The sequence below is a fragment of the Cryptosporidium ryanae genome, assembly GCF_009792415.1.
Source record: "Cryptosporidium ryanae isolate 45019 chromosome Unknown contig_14, whole genome shotgun sequence".
NCBI classification, from domain to species: Eukaryota; Apicomplexa; class Conoidasida; order Eucoccidiorida; family Cryptosporidiidae; genus Cryptosporidium; species Cryptosporidium ryanae.
The window spans coordinates 138003-157087 of NW_027125570.1; the positions used below are offsets into that span (position 1 = coordinate 138003).

Here is a 19085-nt window from a genome sequence, read left to right on the forward strand (position 1 = left end):
ACATAATTGCATAATTATGCATAAAAAGGCGGCAAGATTGCGGCGCCTGTTGGCGGTATGTTAAACTGATTATGTTGGGGGTAGTTATGAAAACTGAATTAGATCAAAGAAAAAAAGAAGTAAACTTTAACTTTTTTTAAATGTAAAATTATTTAATAAAGAGGAGTTAAGGCGCAATTCGCCATACAGATAAGACTTAAATACAATAAGTTATTTGTGTAGATATATAATATATAAATATATGTATTTCATGTATTTATTTATGTATGAAAATAGGCATTTTTATTTATATGAATGCACAAAACGTACACAATAGAAGTCAATAGCTATTAATACATTACATTTGCTTGGAAGAATAGAGAGAGAAAGAGTGTTAAGGCTGCGATTCTTTTTTATTTTAAAAAAAATACAATCGTTAAATTCAAATTAAAGTAGTCACTATTAATAGTGTAAATTAATAGCAACATACTATCTTCTGTATATAACAAATAAATATCAATATAGTTGGTGGATAAACATATATATTAATAGATCGATTCTATAAAAAAAACCAAATAAAAAATAAGCGCAGGTTTATAGATACACTTAATACCGGCATGTCTAATTATCATAACCAAATTAATAGTGGTATGGATACTGTTAGTGGTGGCATGCATGTCTATCCTCCACAAATTCAACAAAGACAGGCAGGAGGTGTGATCCCATCACCATTTCAACAGGTTCCTGGAAATATTAATGGTACGGGAACAGACGGAAGACCAATGACATCTCCGTTTGGTATGCAAAATATTGGAGGGGGTCAGATGATAACTGGAGCAACTCCCCCACCTCCTGTATCTGTGTCTTCGTATCAGAACCAAAACCAAGCTGCAATTTCAAGCGATTACTATGGATCTAATTCTGTCTCATCATTGTCTACCCAGTTTCAGCATCAACAACAACAGCAGCAAACTTCACATCCTGGAGGTTTAAGTATTTCTGAAATACAACAAATAAACGCCCCTTCGTACTTTGTTCGTCCGTCTGTTTCAAAAGTACCGAATTCTGCAAGTTTAAAACAAAAGGCTCATATACCTATAGGATTGGTATTTCAACCACTTGCAAATCCTCCTCCAGGTTATCCGGAAGTGCCTACTGTTTCTTTCGGTTCAAGTGGTGTATTGGTGCGTTGCAAGCCTTGCAGAACCTATATTAACCCTTTTGTTAAATGGGAAGCAGGAGGAAGACGTTGGATTTGTAATATGTGTGGTTATTCAAATGAAACGTGTTCTTTCTATTATTGTGGATTGGATGAACAAGGAAGAAGGATAGACAGGTTTGAGAGACCGGAGCTTTCGGTAGGAAGTGTTGAATTTATTGCTTCAGGTGAATATATGGTCAGACCTCCACAACCTCCCGTTTATTTTATTGTTTTAGACGTTTCAATGCCCTCAGTTTCCTCTGGACTCGTGGAGACGATTTGCTCTGCAATTAAAACGGCAATACTTTCAGATAACATTCCAGGAGGTGGAAGAGCTATGATTGGAATTATAACTTACGATATTCACATACATTTTTACGATTTAAATAACAACCTTTCTCAACCACATATGTTTGTTGTAACAGATTTAAATGACTTATTTCTTCCTTTATCAGAAGGGGTTTTAGTAAATGTTGCAGATTCAACTGAGGTAAGTTTAATTTAATTACTAATAACGAACAAAATTGATTAACTCTGTATTATTATAGCAAATAATAACACTTTTGGATAATCTACCTAATTTATGGAGAAATAACAGAAATTCAGAAAATTGTATGGGTTCAGCAATAAAAGCAGCTTATATGGCAATTAGGCACATTGGTGGAAAGGTTTTGTTATTTGCATCAAATGCTCCGACTGTTGGAGATAACACAATAAAATTAAATAGAGAACAAACTACTGGAAATTCAAGATCCTCTGTAAAAGATCCTAAGAACTCAACTTCAGATCGAGAAGTTGAACTTTTGAAGCCAGAAAATGATAACTATACAAATCTCGTGCATGCATTAGTAAGAGCGTATATAAGTGTAGATTTATTTATGTGCACATCACAATCTTACGTTGATTTAGCAACTATTTCTCCAGTAGTTAAGAAAACAAGTGGTGATTTAACATACATTTTTGGATTTAATTCCTATCTTCATGGACAAAAATTAAGGGAGGATATATATTCAGTACTAACTAGAAATTCAGCTTGGGAGTCATGCATTAGGTTCAGGGTAAGTCGTGGCTGGAAAATACTTAACTGGTATGGAAATTTCTACTTTAGTGGAGTAGATCTTCTTCTTGCTCCAAATTGTCATAGAGATCAAGCCTACAGTATTGTTTTAGATATGGATAACAATGTAACAGTTGCCCCTGATCCTTTTGTATATATACAGGCAGCTCTTCTACATACAAATAGTGACGGAGAAAGAAGAATTAGAGTTCATACTGTAGCTTTACCTGTTACTCAAAACTATGTTGAATTGGTTTCTAGTATGGATGTGCAAGCAACGGTTTCTGTTATATGTCAACATGCAATGGAGCTTAGCCTGAAAGGTAAATTGTTAGATGGTAGAAATTATCTCCAAACAATTTGTTCACAAATAGTCCTACCTCAAGCCAATCAAATGATTGAGAATGTAAAGTCGCTTCCTCTATATATTTTAGGTGTTCTTAAATGCCCTGCATTTAGAGATTACAGAGAGGTTTCTCAGTCTGATTCTAGAATTTACCACTGGATTAGACTTTCAAGTTTGAGACTTGAGTCGCAGATGATTCTATTTTATCCGAGAATGTTTTGCTTATCGTCATGGAATTTAAAACAACAAGAAACAGATCAATCTCTCGTTCTTCCACCTGCTCTTAATCTGACTGCTGAAAAAATGACGCAATCTGATGCTTATTTACTAGAGGATGGTGAATCTATGTACATTTGGCTCGGAAGAGCCATTCCAACTTCCTTTATACAACAGGTATTTGGAGTTGCCACTTTAGACCAATTACACCCGGATTACGCAGAAAATGTTATCGGAACTACTGGTGACAAACTTGGTATTAAGGTTGCTGGTCTTATAAATAATATCAGAGAACAAAGGAAACCACCTTTTATGAAATTGTATACTATTAGACAAGGAGACCCTCTTGAGAATAAATTCTTCCTCTCTCTAATTGAGGACAAAACACAGGGATACATGCTTTCATATTCAGACTTCCTCAATAAAATACTTCCCAGATCAACCCCTAACACTGTTCAGAGATTTGGCGGAGTTTCTAATTAGTTTATTACGTTTATTTAACCCTATTTAATTTGCTTTCACATTTATTCGCAATTTTCCTTCCTGCTGCTATATATAAATCAAAGGAATACAAAGTTTAACATTGTATTTCCATTAGCTTTAACAAGTGAATACAAACATTTTCCGAAAAGTGTCTTTATAACTTCTCTATAGAGTGGGTAACCATTAACTTATTCGAAGCCATACATGTACGTGCAATGAGCGGGCACATGAACTGCAACAGGCGCCATCTAGTGGCATTTTGATGTTTTTGTTTGACACACAATATTTAGATAAGTGAAGCAGAATAATAGAAAAACATTTTATTATTAACTTAGTGTTTAAGAATGGGAATAGTTTATTGAACGTTACTTTTTAAATACTGATTACACTAGTTTTAATTTTTGCACAACTTTTAAATAGTGCTAAATGTTTTTTTTTTGTTAGGTTTCAATTACGCATTTTAAAACTAGTTTTTAAAGAAAAAGGATATTTTGGTAAAATGAATTTAATGGAAATAGCTCTTAAAAATGGAGTTAAAAATACTCCGAATGGTCCATTCATTTACCCATACTCTGTTAGGGGTAGGAAGCCGTTTTCATTACTGACAGATGACGAAAGCTCAGATAGTTCTAATAATTCTGAAAATGAGGAGCAGGATTTAAATAAAAATGAGACAAGATTATCAATTCGCTGTGATAATGAGGAAAATGCAAATAAAAATACCAAAATAATTGACAAGTCTGAGAGGCAAGAATTGAAATTTCAGGAGAGAACGCATGAATATAAAAGTAGAGGAAGAAATGTCGAAGTTGAGTATATAAGTAGAGAGGATGCATTTGAGATTCAATATGCAAAAGATTTTGAATTTTTTTTTGGTGTTCCGTACAAGCCATATATTAGAATGTCAAAATACAGATTTGGTAAAAACGTTAAATATCCAAGAGATTTAAAGCAAGAGAAAGCCGTATATAAGAAGTATCCAAGATATATTTTTAATGATCCCTGGCCAGAAATAGATGTTCATAAACCAATACCATATGTAAAACAAAAGCAACCTCCTAAACTTGTAAATGAACAGGGAATACCTATTTCTTGGGTTAATATCATTGAGAGAAATAAAAGATACAATATTAGAAAAGGAAACAGCACTTCAAGCGATGTGTTAGAAGCTTATGGAGAAAAGGAAATTCAACATACAACACTAGGAGATGCAGTTATTGCTCTTGAGGTTTCTTCTGCTCTTCTAAATGGTGATTTGCCTAGTATTATTGGCGAGGACAAAAAAAGTAGAAAACAAAAAAGATTCTCATTTGTTAGAGATAATATACGTGGTGTTGCAGAAGAAATCGAATCATGGACAAAATGTCCTGTTATTCAAACAGATATTTCTAAATATCTTGAGAGTTCTTGGAAAAATATTGATAAATACACAAACATCAACAATTGCGGTACTGATAGAGGAGATTCTAATTCAAACAATACTGAAGATTTAATTAAACTAAAAAGTATTTCTTTAAGTAATGGGGAGAATAATAACAAGAAAAAAGTGTCTAATAGTGATAATATCACTTTGAAGGACAATAATTTTGAAAAATTAGTTAGCGTTGACAAATCCTCAACAGTGCCTAAAACTAACGAAACACAACCAAAAGAATCATCTTTAAAGAATCAAATCACCACTCAAAAAGAAGGTGCATCATTAGATTCTGCTAAAACTGAACTTCCTTCCAAAAAATCTACCTTAAAGAAACCCCCTAGTTCTCTCTCTTCAAAAGAAGGTATTTCTTCAGTCTCTGCTAAAAATGAACTACCACCAAAAGAAACGCCATCAAAGAATACTTCGATTTCAGGGAAAGAAAGTCAGCCGTTGTCTGCTAAAAGTGAACTTTCATCTAAAGGTCCGCCTCCTAAAGGGCCTCCTTTTTCAAAAGGGCCTCCCCCAAAAAAATCAGCTCTGCCCTCTAAAAAGTCGTCTTGAAGTATTTTTCATAACTTAGCAGGGTAGAACATTTTAAGAGGTTAGAAGCAGAGATTCTTTTCTTTATTTAAATAAGAATGTCATTTAGAAATGTTGCCATTTTGAATTTAATAAGCTGAATTATTTTTTGGCTTGCAATTTACAACTTATTTACAAATTTAATGCATTATATTACAACATGAAAAAAAAACCCTCAGCATCAAGAGATAAAAACAAAAAAAGAAACTGCAATTCAACAAAAAGCACTTTAGCATTTAAATTGTATAAGAACTTGTTGTTTTTTCTAGCTGTTCTTCCTTTCATCATGTTAAATTATATACATAATTCATGCAAAATATTTGCACAACTTGGCGCGGGCGCCAAGCATGTAATTGAGGTCCAGTCCTGACTTGAACATATGATCACATGTGTTTGAATAAATTAAAGGAAAAGTGATTAAAGAAAGATTAAACTGCTGTATTTTTGAGAAACAAATTAGTATTAAAATATCAGATTGATATTTGTTAGTGCATATATATATCGTTATACTGGTACAAAATCACAGTTGTTTGGGTTTTGTAATTAATGTAACATATAAAAAAGTATCAAAATAATGGAATTATTAGTGAGTAACCAGAACAATGAAAAGAAAGAAAAGGCAATAACAAATTATCCTGATTTGAGATGCAGTGTTTATTTGGCATATCCGGAGTTTGACGAGTACGTAGAGGATGAGTCAGATGTACAATTAATGTTTTGTATCAGAGAGCTATACGACTATGTTTACAATAAAAATCAGTATATTGAATTGAGCAAAAAATTGATTATAAATAAAAGTGTTGAAGTTGCTGATAATAATGGAGAATTAGGTGATAACCTTAAAAGTTATAGTGTTATAGACAAATTCGTAGAACATAATACGAATCAAGTAAATAACACTGCAAACTGCAATGAAAACGGAAAATATTATGATGATATTGGGGATTGTATAAACGACTTTTTGAATTTTGTAAGCAACATTTCTAGTATAATATCAGTCTGTTTGGAAACTAAACTAGATAGAAATCAGTCAGCAAATGTATATAACAAACAAATACAAAGACTAAGAGAGCAGGAAAGGAATATAAAAAGAATAAGAGATTATGCTATTGATAACTATTTGTTATTAAATTTGGTGGAAAAAGTTTCAAATTCGATACAGTATAAACTATATTGTTTGGTAAAAATATGCAATGACTATTCAATAAACATAACTGACGACAGAGAAATAGATAGAGAGTTTAATTTAATACCACTTAGGATAAAATACCCTTATTTGACTGGTACATATATTCAGGTTGAAGAAAGAGAATTTTATGGTGATACTAGAGAAGAATGTCTTTCAAGAGACAGTAAAATATACTACAAAAATCCTCTGGAGGCAAATGTGTATACAAATAATAAAGAACTTGCACGTTTAAATAATAATATTAACGATGAAGGTTACAACGAGGATATTCAAAAATTAATAAGTAGAATAGAATTAAATGCGAGAAGTAAAATAAAAGGAAACAGGAATAAAATAAAGCCAGAAACACATGGTGAATCTATTCCACACGATGAAAATAGCAATCAAATTGTTGGAGATCAAAAATTTAAAGGTATTGAACTCCCAAAGTGTGACAAGTACGAAAGAAAATTAGACACAAACTGTGAGGTTATAATGGATAAGTTAGTTGGTGGAGCAACAAGGATCATAAATCAAAAAACAGGAAAAGATGTAACTAGAATGAAAGTAAACGGTTGGGGTTTAATAAGACATAACTTGAATAAAAATCACATAGAGGACACTAGTAAGAGCGTGAGAAACAACACAAGAGATTGTTTATGCAAGAGAGATGAAAGAGGAGAGAATGATGAGGGGGATATAGTTGTGATAGATAGAAGAAAAAACAAAAAAGAAGGCAACTCAAAAAAGCTGCTGATTTTAAATGAAAACAATGTAAGATGCAAGAAAAACCAAAATTCAAGCAGAGTTTGTCTGATTAAAAATAACGAAAAGTCAGAGCAAACCTGCAACTGTGAATGCAAATGCGAGTGTATGGGAAATTGTAGCAGTAATAATGTAAGAAAAATTAAGAGTATATTTGAAAAAGAGTCTCCAAGAAGGGACGTAGAATTATATAATAGCGAAAGCGACTACAGTGATAGATCAACATTAAATAATGAGAAAAAAATAAATACAAATAACAGAAAATACAAAGATTCGTATTTAAAACAGCGTAAAAAAGTGTCGTCCAGAGTGGGTTCCCCCTCACACGTTCCTCTTCAAAGTACTAATGGAATAACAACAGGCACAAGCACAAGACAACAATTGTCTAATTACAAAGAAACAATGTATTCCACAAGCAGCTGGCTTCCGTTATCGAGAAACACAGGCTTCAACCTTGAATACTTGAATTCAAATATAAAGATGAATGAAAAACAACAAGGAACAGAGTATAATCCTGCAGCAGAATATGCACGTTTTTCAGATGCAGTTGGAAAAGTAATACATCCAATAGTAGCGGACGAATCATATAGAAACAATGGAAAGAATATCTTGAATCCCAAGAAACTCTTTAACGCAAAATTTGGAACTCTCACTGTTGACAACTTCAGAGAAATTCAGGAACAGCTAAGATTAAAAACTGAGGGTTGGACAATTCACGGCTCTGGTCTTCAAGATCCAAGAGCTAATTTATTTTGGGACCCAGCCGTTATGACTGCCGCCTCAACTGCATCACCTTTTTACACAAACATGGCATCATCTAACTCTCCGCTGCTTATAAACACACTAATTCCATCAAACAGTCCAGTTAGCAGAAGAACCACATACAATCAAGAGTTTTCGTTGGATTCGCCTTCGTCGTCATATTCATCATTTTCTGATAAGTTGGGAGTTGATCAAGATTACAAAACAGATTCACAATATTATGGGGGCTCTGAGTACTACAAGGTGAAAAACACAAACAACATGAACTCTCGTATCGTCAGTGGCACCGATAGTTTCGTTAGAAACCCCATTTCAAGCATGAGAGATCTTTCCAGGAAACGAAAAAATAATTAATATTATGGCGTCTATTTATGGCGCCACTCTAACCATTTAGGGTATTATATATAGATTTTTATAGGTAGTAATAATAGTGTAAAATAGTTAAGTAAAAAGGTAATAAAAAAGGTTAGTGGAAAAAAGGGAAGGAAGGTTTGTATAAAAGCAAATTAAGTAAGAGGAATAAAAATAAAACTCGTATTTAACCGAATAGTCACAGTTGCAGCTAAAGGGTAATAAGATTAGACGACCACAACAAGTATTGTTTGGTACTCCGCACTTTAAATACAAGTTTTAATTATATAGCTTTATAAAATCTATTTTTAAGTAAAGTTAATACGTTTTCTCAGAAAGACTCTTCTTTTTTTTTGCAAATATCAATTTCAGTTCACAAAACATTACCGTGTTTTTACATTAGTATCATTTTGGTTGGGTTATAACAATTACCTTATACTTCCTTTAATTGTTAGATCGTAATTGTATAAGGCCTTGGATAGACAAAGTCCACCAGAAAGGGCTCATTAAAGGAGGTTTCAGAATATTGAGAACGCGAATATAACAATTCGTCTCACTTGAATATAAAACAGCAAACTACTTTTTTGTAGTAAACAACATGGTTATCTACCTCCATACCCGCATGAATTACGTTTAAACAAGGGAAAGTATTTGCATTCAGTGTTTTAGGGCAATATATTTTTAATTTAGATTAAATTGCCTGGCCACACTTATAATCATAGGTTATATTTAAATTGGCTGCATGTAGGTTTTTGGTAATCTGTATTAATTTACATGCATGCACATGTATGTATATATAAATTTGTATGTGGGAGTGGAATATTTTTAAATTAGGTGTAAATAAACAAATATAAAAATCAAATTTAATAAAAAACTAAGTGTATGTATATATAGGTGAAATTTCAAATAAAATAACAAAGTGATTGAATTTGTAAAGGATAAACGAATATGTGTATTTAGTGTAAGGTATATGTTTATTTTATATTAAATATTATAGATTACATTTAAACAACAACTTTTTTATTATTCAAGGTAATACAATGACTGAAACCTGGGAAGCGACCTCTTCTAGGTCAATGTCAATGTCAATGTCGAACATATTTGGAAGAGGATTCTTAAAAGTTAAGGGTTTTAGTGGAACGGATAAACAGAATAAAATAACCGGTTTAAATGATGCTGTTAACTTGGGTGACTTTTCAGTGAATAGAAACGATGATAGTGAAACGAAAGAGTCATCAGGAAGTAACGCATCTAGCGATAAAGGGAAGGGTTCTTTATTAAGACTTTTTCAATCTGATATTTTCGACTCCCACTTGCATATGTATTATATTTACCACCATAGAGAACATGGTGTACACGAATACTTGGTCAATTTATTGTACGAGAAGTCAGATGGTGTATTGTGGTATTTGCCTCAGTTGTGCGAGATATCAATGAATAAATACGACAAAAGTAGCTTGTGGAAGTTTTTTTTAGATAAATCAAGCGAGAATATGAATTTTTCACTCGTTCTTTCTTGGTTTTATCAGGCAATTCAAGAGGATAATCTTCCAAACGTTTCATTTAACGCTCAGAATATGCAACAGGAGATTGAAATGGCTGTTGTTAATAGTAAACTTAAGCCTGATATAAGATACATTGAAAAAAGACTAGGTAACTGGAGAAAGTCAAGAATTTCCTTATTGGCAAATACACCACTTATAGGAAAGGCTTATAAGGATTTTGAGTCTGAATTTGAAGGAGAAAATCTCGATAATAGTGAAAAATACAACAATACTGGATTTCCTACTGATTACTGTATGGACGGGGACAATAGTAGTAGTTATTTTAACAAAGACAACACAAAAACACAACTTTCACTAACCGCTTGTTCTGCAATGCCAAGTAGTGAGACTATAAATGGGTTTATTGAAGAAGATTCTCAGAGTGATTTTAAAGATAGAAATTTGAACGCTCAAAAGATGGAGGCAGCAGATACGTCCTCGCTGTCATTTCCTTTATCCTCATGTGATGTTTTGCCAGATATATGGATTTACAGAATTGTAAATGGAGAGGAAGACTGCTTTTTCGGATATAACTACGAAGATATCAAGTCCAAATTAGACATTATAAATCGTCAATTTAAATATCTCTATTCAAACACTTCTTTTGCAGCTGAATACAATCCAAACGGGACAAGTATAAATAACAAAGATAATTTATGTGGAGGAATATTTAATTCATCGCCTTTTGGAAACATTATTATGAGTGGGAACGACAGTAATAACTACAATAACTGTTCTTCGTCAGCAAATAACTGTGCAAAAAAGGGTTCAAAGGTCGACATAGTAACTGGAGTTTCTTTTGGTAGTGGCAATAATACGGTGACCGGTAACAGCACTAATATTAGTTATATTAGCAACAATAGCAATAACAATGGTGGACTATTTCAAAGTTCAGCGAGAGTTTCCATACCTTATTTCTTCTTCAATAAGCTAGGTTCTCCTTTTGATTTAATAGATGTAAATAAGTTAATTACCGAAATACACCTCAAATCGAGGAGTAGGATAGAAAAAAGTATATTATCGGGTTCAGGATGCGTGAACGAGGATATATTTCAGGTGTACATATCTGAAATAGAAAAGGAAAGTGAGACGCTTTATTACTTACTTAAGCAACACAGATGCAATTACTATAATAGAATAAATCAGTTAGTAGCACAACTTTTGGAGATATCTAATTTCCTACAGGCAAATATAAATAAAGAACATAGAGACGAAATACTTGAATTTATAATGGAAGAATTAAATTTGTGGTTGTTTTACTCGCGTTTTTCCATTTCCCTTATGGACACCACTTTCTTATTAAATGGACTGTCCCTTCCAATGTTCCTTTTTAGCAATTCTAAAAGGGAGAATGGTGATAATAATGACGAAAACTGCTTATTAAGTGGTAAATCAAACGAAAGTATTCACTTACTACCTTATTCTTTCACAAGCGACAAAAGTTTGATTAACTTAAACAACTGCCACTTTTTAAGAATTATACCTGAGGAATGTAAAGTTTTTAACTCTAGAAAAAGAGTTCATTTTTTACTAGCTATCGAGGTCGCTGACTTGGACGAAGAATTTACATTAAGTTCGACTCTTGTTTCAAAAGATATAGTTAATTATCTTAAAAACCACGGAATGTCAATTAAAAATAATTCAAATAACGATAAAAGTGAATTTGTTAGTGGCGATAATGTAAGTGAAAATGTTTGCTATATTGAATCTGAAAACGAAAGACTAGAGGCAAGAAAGATACTAACCAAGTTTTTAAATATACTTTCAATAGGAATATCAGAGTCTCTGCAGGACGATGATGAAGAGGTTTATTTAGGTGATAAGGACATAATGTTAAATTCTGTGAATAATCTAAACAATACAGACGATATTCAAAAAACTAAACTAGAAGAAATTAATACCGGTTGGCCACAAGAGACGTGGAATAATAAAATAGAAAGATACAGAAAGGACTCGCCATATTCTAATCTGAGAAGTTGGGATGTTAAAACATTATTGCTTAAGTCATCGGACGATTTAAGACAGGAGTTGCTAGCATCACAGTTGCTTCAACAATTTGATTGGATATTTAAAACAAGCGGATTGCCATTGTGGTTACGTCCATGTGAGATTCTTGTTGTTGGCTCTCACGGAGGTTTTATAGAATACATTCATGATACGTTTTCCATTGACAGTCTGAAAAGGAGATTTAAAACAGATAATTTAAATCATTGTTTTCAACTCCTATTTGACGATGAGAAACTTAGAAACAATGCAAGAAAGTGTTTCGCTGAAAGTCACGCAGCCTACAGTTTGGTAAGCTACTTTTTGCAAGTTAAGGATAGACACAACGGTAACTTTTTGATTGACAAACAAGGACATATTATTCAAATAGACTACGGATTTATGTTGAGCAATTCTCCGGGAAATGTCAATTTTGAGCAAAGTCCATTTAAGCTAACGCAGGAGTTTTTAGACGTTTTACTTGGTGAAGATTCAGCGGAATTTAAATACTTTCAAGAGTTAATTACAAAGGGATTTTTGGCATCTAGAAAACATGTTGATCAAATTGTTCTTACTATAGAAACAATGTCTTCTGCCACTAAACTTCCTTGTTTCGCTTTTCTCGGAAACAACAAGGAGTACTTTATCCAGGAGATAAGAGATAGATTTTTTTTACATTTAACCGAAGAACAGTGTATTCTTAAGGTTTCCGAACTTATTCAATCATCTATTAATAATTGGAGATCTATACAATATGACGCCTTTCAAAGGTTAACTAATGGGATTTTGTAATTAATTATAATTGTTAATTTCTTTTTTCATTTCACCTTGTGTTTTTCGCCGATTACTATGGCTGTTGTTCTGTACTAATTTAGATAAAATTATAATATTAGTTTAATTAAAATATAAATCGGTATCTGATTATATACATATTGAGACACATTTAATTGCGTTGTTAAAAATTTAAACCAAGAGAATTTACTATAAAGACATAAAAGACGAGTATCTTGTCAGGTAAAACTGCAAAAGTAAGCAAGAGTTTAAAACAACATTTGATCAAAACTAAAAGGGTTCAAACACATTATAAATAACGATATTAAAGAAAACCGTATATCCTCGTCTCAAATTTTAACTTTATAATATATTTAAGAAAGGCGAAGCGCATATTCTATATTTAGAAAATATTATTAGGTACTTAATAAAATTAACACTACATACATTGTAATTATACTATATAATATAGCAGAATAGTATCGTCAAATTCATACTTGTTTCATTCATTTTATAGGAGTTTAAATTCAAACACTTAATTATGTCGGTTGGATCACAACGAAAAAATAGACTGATCAAAACTTTATTTTGGAGAGGTGCAGCTTTATCACAATTCCTCCATTGTTAATTTAATTTGTCAATTATTCCACATATTATTACTTTGTTGCAGAAACCCACCTGCTTCCGCTCTTTTCCCGGATCCAGTTATACCTCCTATTGAATTACCAGCACCTGCCGTGTTGGAATTATTGTTGTTCGCACCACTATTAGCACTATTGCTTGAAGCATGATTGTTTCCATGAGTTCTAGATGAGTGGAATCCAGAGAATCCCACGGATCCAGTTCCTGAATGGTGATTTTGAGTACCATTATTGTTATGATGTTGTTTGTGGGTGTGATGATGTCCTGAAGTGTGACCACCACTTCCACCACCACCAACGTTTTTAGAATGGCTTGCACCACTTGATACTCCTGAATTATTGCCCACCTTATTTACTGCTCCTACAACACCTGTTGCACTATTCCCTACAACCACATGATTTGCCACAATTCCAGATGAACCAACTACTCCAGAATTTGAAGCAATACTACTTTGGTTAATACCTGAATTGGAACCACTTGAACATTGAGCGGAGTTAGATGAATTTTGAATTGAATTATTAGACGATGATCCAATAATTAAACTTTGATGGCCTCCTCCAACATGCATATTATTATGATGTAAATGGCCTTGGTTTTGAGTATGATTATGACTCGGGTTTTGTGCCTGATGGTGATGATTTGTTGCTCCAAATCCCTGGTGATTATGATGACCTCCCATATGATGATGAATATATTCAACAGGATGAATCCCACAAACACCAGTACCATCTAATTTACCTGCATTCAATCCAATACCACCCCCAATATTCTGCTGTCCAGGAAAAATTCCCTGATCTATCCCAAAATCACTTCCACTGATTCCACTATTATTTGTTGTTGTAATTCCATTAAAACCAACAACGGGAATGCTCATTGGAGCTCCTCCTGCAGAACCACTGACAATTGAATTTCCTGAATTGCCTCCAGATCCAGAAATAGAAACCCCACCAACTCCTTGTTGTGCAGAACCCAAACCTGAAATATGTTGATGAGAAATGTTTGGTGATATAATAGATTGAATTCCGGGATATCCTGTCTGATTGTGGTAATGATGTTGATTGTGAACACCCGAGGTGTTGTTACTCGTTGTCAATGGAGATTGAACATTGCCGCTGCTATTTTGAATTGAAGAAGTTCCTGGTGTACCAGAATTATTGTTACCATTGTTGTTGCCATTGTTGTTGCCACCAATTGCATTGCTTCCAAAACCACCAGTAATACCATCCGAAATTATACTACTATTGTAGACACCAGTGTTTGATCCACCAGCACCATGATGTCCTTGAGAATATTGATGGCTAAAAACATTAGCTGTTGATTGATGATTAGCGTTTGTTTTAGTTGTCTGAGTAGTGTTGTAGTGCGGAAAGCCAAATGTTGTTGTATTACCAACCATATAAGGGAAATTTGGTGCTGCTGTATAACCTGCATAATTTAAATAGGCGTAATTATACGGATTACCACCCCCTCCTGTTGCAAGAGTAATGTTGCTATTATTAACTCCACTTCCAACTGATCCGACAATGTTATCATAAGTTCCCATAATTCCATGGTTCGATAAATATCCTGTTCCTGATGTCGATCCAGGACCGGCATTAGAAGAGGATGAGGGAACAGATGAATTAGAAGAGGGGTTTGATGAAACAGCAACGGACAAATGATTGTTATTACCTACGCCATGTTGCATAGGTAAACCAGTATAACCACTGTTTGCAACTATTCCTGTAGACATTGCTGAAGAATGTTGGTTCATGTAACCACCACTTGTTGTATTTGCATTACTTGTTTTTAATGCATTTTGGTGTTCTCCTACAGTATTATTATTATTATTATTTGTATTAGTGTTACGGTTTGATTGATGCAGTATTGCTTGTTCGACATTAATATTATTATTATTTGCAGCAAGTCCAATGCCAATATTTCCTCCTACACCGGTATTAGTTTGTAGCCCTGCATCCTTCGACGGGGACGAAGGTCCGTTAATTCCTCCAATCGCTCCTGAATTCCATGTATTTATTGAACCTGATCCTGTTGTTGCATTGTTGTTTCCATCAGAACAAGCCGACATTACGGAACCCTGAATTCCAGCATATCCACCTCCACCAATAATTCCTGAAGTAGATAAATTTCCAGAAGAAAGTCCTCCTACTCCTACAATATTAACACCGATATTGTGACTTCCAACGACACTAGCTCCAATTCCAGCACTATTAACTACTGTATGAGCATTTGTATTGTGATTGCTATTTTCAAAGGCTCCAGAAGATACATGAGTTGAACTATTATTAATAACATTGCAATCATCTGCATGAATTTGATTTTCCTGTACTTTACTTACGTCTACTGCTCCGAAACTTCCAAACAATAAACCTTCATTGGCATTTGGATCTATAGTTCTACCATCGGGCAAGTACACTCCGAGTCCACTTGATTTATCTAATGAAGATAATCCTCCAACCATAATTCCGCCTATTTGTATTCCATTTGAAGAAACACCACCAACCTTAATTCCTAAATCCAAGCCTGATGTTCCTGACCCACTTGCAGTAGATGAAGAAGAGTCTGAGGAAACCGTAATATCGTCTCTTTCTTTATTTTTTTCAACTCTTTGGTCATTTGCGTTTCTTTTAGTAGTTTCAATCGCTTTAGAAGATGATGCATTGCTATTATCATCTATTCCACTTGTTTTCGCTGTCTGTGAATCTTTTTTTGTAGCTACCCGATGCGAGTTATTTTTGTAATTGATATTTAAAGAGTTAGTATTCGTAGTATTATTTACCTTAGCAGTAGTGGATGTATAAGCAGCAGTAGTAGAATTATTACTAGTGGTAGAATCAAAAGATACTAATGTTTTTGCAGAAGTAGCAATATTGCTATTAATATTTGTATCTGCAATAACGGTTTTAACACTATCATTATTGCCATTATTTTTGCACGCCAATTTAGCCCATGTTGTATTATTATTAAGTGTGTTCGACTTAAATGCATCATTATTATCCAACCTTGTATTGTTTAGTGAATAAGTACCTATTCCATCAAATATTGAATTTACACTCGAACTTGGTTTATTTGAAACTGAATTTAACATATTATTAACAGAAGGTTTGTTGTTTTGATAACTTGAACCTGTCCCTTTTTGACCGGTGTATCTTGCACCTGCATTTTTACTGTTACTAGTACTTTCACTATGGTTTTGAGTACTGTTATTATTAAATACATTATTATTAACACCGTAATTACTTTGATTTTGCTGACGTTGATTTCTATTGCTGCTTCCCTGATGTCGATTATTTGTCATACCAACAATGTTACTAACAACAGAATTTTTATTTTTAATACTATTGTAACTCGTATTGGTCAAGCTTAAATTTTGTTTTTTTGATTCGCTTGTTTTCCCACTATTACTGCTAGATTTGTTTTTTCCAACTTTAGTCCATTGACCGGATTCATGACCACTAAAGTCCTCAATTACATTGCCTACAGCTAATTCAATTTGACTCACGTCATAATGACATCTATGTACTAAGTCAGATATATCATTTAAATTAAAATTATATGGTTCCAAAACAGGTGTTAATTCTTTAACCCATTTAGCCGTCCTAGGTGAGAGTTGAACATCCTTTATAATAGGTTGAACATTGTATCTTCTATAGTAATCATCGCTTAGCGAAGATGATGATTGTTCATTCGTATTCTTATGTTTATTAGCAGCTGCGCTCAAATTTGAATTTGAATTGTTGCTTTCCGTCCTTAAATTTCTTGTACTAGCAGTCATTTTAATATAAAAAAGGTTATGTCAACTTATATTATTAAATACATAAAAGTTGCGTTTAAATGACTAACTATAGAGAAATTAAATTAGAAATAAAATAAAGTGATTCGGTTTAAAGAAAAAAACTGGTAATTTTGTGTTATTTTCTCACCTCTATCTTATTTTTAACTTAATATTGGTACTGTTTTCAATATCGAATATCTCTACATATAAGCCTGCTATAAATATTATGATTTATTGCTACAATTTTATGGCTTGCTCAGAGTTTAAGTGAAATACATATATATTTAATATATAACTATTTTTATTTTATTATGTTATTAATTTATATATTATTATCCTTGTTATTAAAAATTTTTATTTACTTTATAATAATTTTACTCTATTAATTCATTTATATTAATATTACAATGTTTCCCACAAAAAAGAGTTTTAAATCACGCTATAACCTATAATTTACCTTCTCCTTGTATAAATATTTAAATTGAAGTACTTTGAAAAAACCCGGTATTTATTTAATTATAAATTAAATTACAACATTAAGTATTAATATATCACAGTACTCATTGTTAAATTTCTTTTTATGATTGTTATTCCCTATTGACTGTTGTAATCTATTATCAAATCACATTTATATTACTAAGTATTGTCTTTGTTATTTATTAGGTATTTAAATTAGTTATTTTAACCCTAAGCTGTTATATTAAGCTTCACTGAGTTTATATTTTATAAGTTTATTTTGTATTATTGTATAGCGGTCAAAGTGGCCTTGCTACACATCTCCAACAATGCACATCCCGCCGTCTCATTGTCATTAGTGCACAAATGCCTTACACCCACTTTTCCAATATATATACTTTGATAACCAGAACTCAGCAGGAAAATAGAGATTTTGTATTGCTGTGTTTTATGTATTCGTGCCGAAAGCACGAGTTTTATTTCAAACTAACTTATACTTGCTCTGTTTTACACTTATCTTTCTCAATTAATTCATACTTTAGTATTTAAAATATTTCAGTTGAATCATTGAATCCATATTTTATTCTTATTTTTTCTTTACCCTTAGTAACAATGACTAAATAATAAAATGTATTTGTCCACATTAAATTTACTAATATTTGTCTAATACCGGTGGTTGCAAATGCATGCATGAATGTAAAAATGCTTGCATTCTTTCGGAGCGTGCATTATCAGCGTATTTCTAGTTTAATTAAAAGACAGTTTGAGTGTATTTAAAAATATACACGGGCGTTTGAGGAATAAATATATGTTAAACAATAAGCTCAAGGCTCGAATCTATGAATGACTAGTTGATTATAAATATTTGTACATGTAACAAATACTAAATAAAAATCGTATGTATATAAACATTTAATATTTATATTAATTTTAATAGTGTATAACTGGCGTTTAAATAAGAAAAGAAGGATGACAAAAAGGGAAATGAAGAATCCACTAAGATCTAGCATTGAATCCTCAAGCACGACGATAAGTGTAAATGGTAGGTTTTAAATTTAACAATATTAAAATTTAATTCAATTACGAAATACTTGATTCATCTTATTTTCCTACAGAAACTAACAATGAAACTCCGAAAAACAAAAAAAAATACATAAAAAAGGAAGCTAACGAGATAGAAGAATTCAAGGTAGGATTTAAAAATACTTTCCTCATTGAAAAAAAAACTACTTTTACTATTTAACGTACAATAATTAAAATAACAATATAAATTGATATTTAGAAAAGACTTGAGGAGCACAAAGACAATTTGCACGAATCAATGACAAGTAGGTTTCAAACTGTGTTGCTTTTCATAAATAACAATCAAAAATAGAGTTTTTGAATTCATTGTATGATGAATTGGAGAATTCCAGGGTAAATTTGGAGTCTTCATGTTTGAGGTCACTCCAAAAATACGGGGATTACGTTAAAAAACTAGAATCAATTAGGAACCAGAATATGGAAAGTTCACTTAAACTACAAAAAATGCAGAGCATGATACAAAGATTTTCAGATAAAATTACACAAGTTTAATTAGCTATATGCTTA

General features: G+C 32.5%; 6 protein-coding genes across 6 annotated transcripts; 5 read left to right on the forward strand and 1 right to left on the reverse strand.

Annotated features, from left to right (window-relative positions):
* Nucleotides 1-596: 596 nt before the first annotated feature.
* FG386_000534 (uncharacterized protein) lies at nt 597-3282 on the forward strand (the record flags this gene model as incomplete). Its single annotated transcript, XM_067339891.1, has 2 exons — nt 597-1670; nt 1729-3282. The coding sequence occupies 2 exons, from the start codon at nt 597-599 to the stop codon at nt 3280-3282; spliced, it is 2628 nt and encodes an 875-aa protein (XP_067195761.1).
* Nucleotides 3283-3781: 499 nt separating this feature from the next.
* FG386_000535 (uncharacterized protein) lies at nt 3782-5260 on the forward strand (the record flags this gene model as incomplete). Its single annotated transcript, XM_067339892.1, has 1 exon — nt 3782-5260. The coding sequence occupies one exon, from the start codon at nt 3782-3784 to the stop codon at nt 5258-5260; it is 1479 nt and encodes a 492-aa protein (XP_067195762.1).
* Nucleotides 5261-5852: 592 nt separating this feature from the next.
* FG386_000536 (uncharacterized protein) lies at nt 5853-8327 on the forward strand (the record flags this gene model as incomplete). Its single annotated transcript, XM_067339893.1, has 1 exon — nt 5853-8327. The coding sequence occupies one exon, from the start codon at nt 5853-5855 to the stop codon at nt 8325-8327; it is 2475 nt and encodes an 824-aa protein (XP_067195763.1).
* Nucleotides 8328-9364: 1037 nt separating this feature from the next.
* Nucleotides 9365-12643, forward strand: FG386_000537 (phosphatidylinositol 4-kinase; the record flags this gene model as incomplete). The annotated part of the gene is made up of 1 exon (XM_067339894.1): nt 9365-12643. One exon carries the CDS (start codon nt 9365-9367, stop codon nt 12641-12643), a length of 3279 nt encoding a protein of 1092 aa, XP_067195764.1.
* Nucleotides 12644-13259: 616 nt separating this feature from the next.
* FG386_000538 (uncharacterized protein) lies at nt 13260-17039 on the reverse strand (the record flags this gene model as incomplete). Its single annotated transcript, XM_067339895.1, has 1 exon — nt 13260-17039. One exon carries the CDS (start codon nt 17037-17039, stop codon nt 13260-13262), a length of 3780 nt encoding a protein of 1259 aa, XP_067195765.1.
* Nucleotides 17040-18464: 1425 nt separating this feature from the next.
* Nucleotides 18465-19070, forward strand: FG386_000540 (uncharacterized protein; the record flags this gene model as incomplete). Its single annotated transcript, XM_067339897.1, has 4 exons — nt 18465-18537; nt 18611-18684; nt 18778-18823; nt 18871-19070. The coding sequence occupies 4 exons, from the start codon at nt 18465-18467 to the stop codon at nt 19068-19070; spliced, it is 393 nt and encodes a 130-aa protein (XP_067195767.1).
* Between the last annotated feature and the right edge of the window lie 15 nt (nt 19071-19085).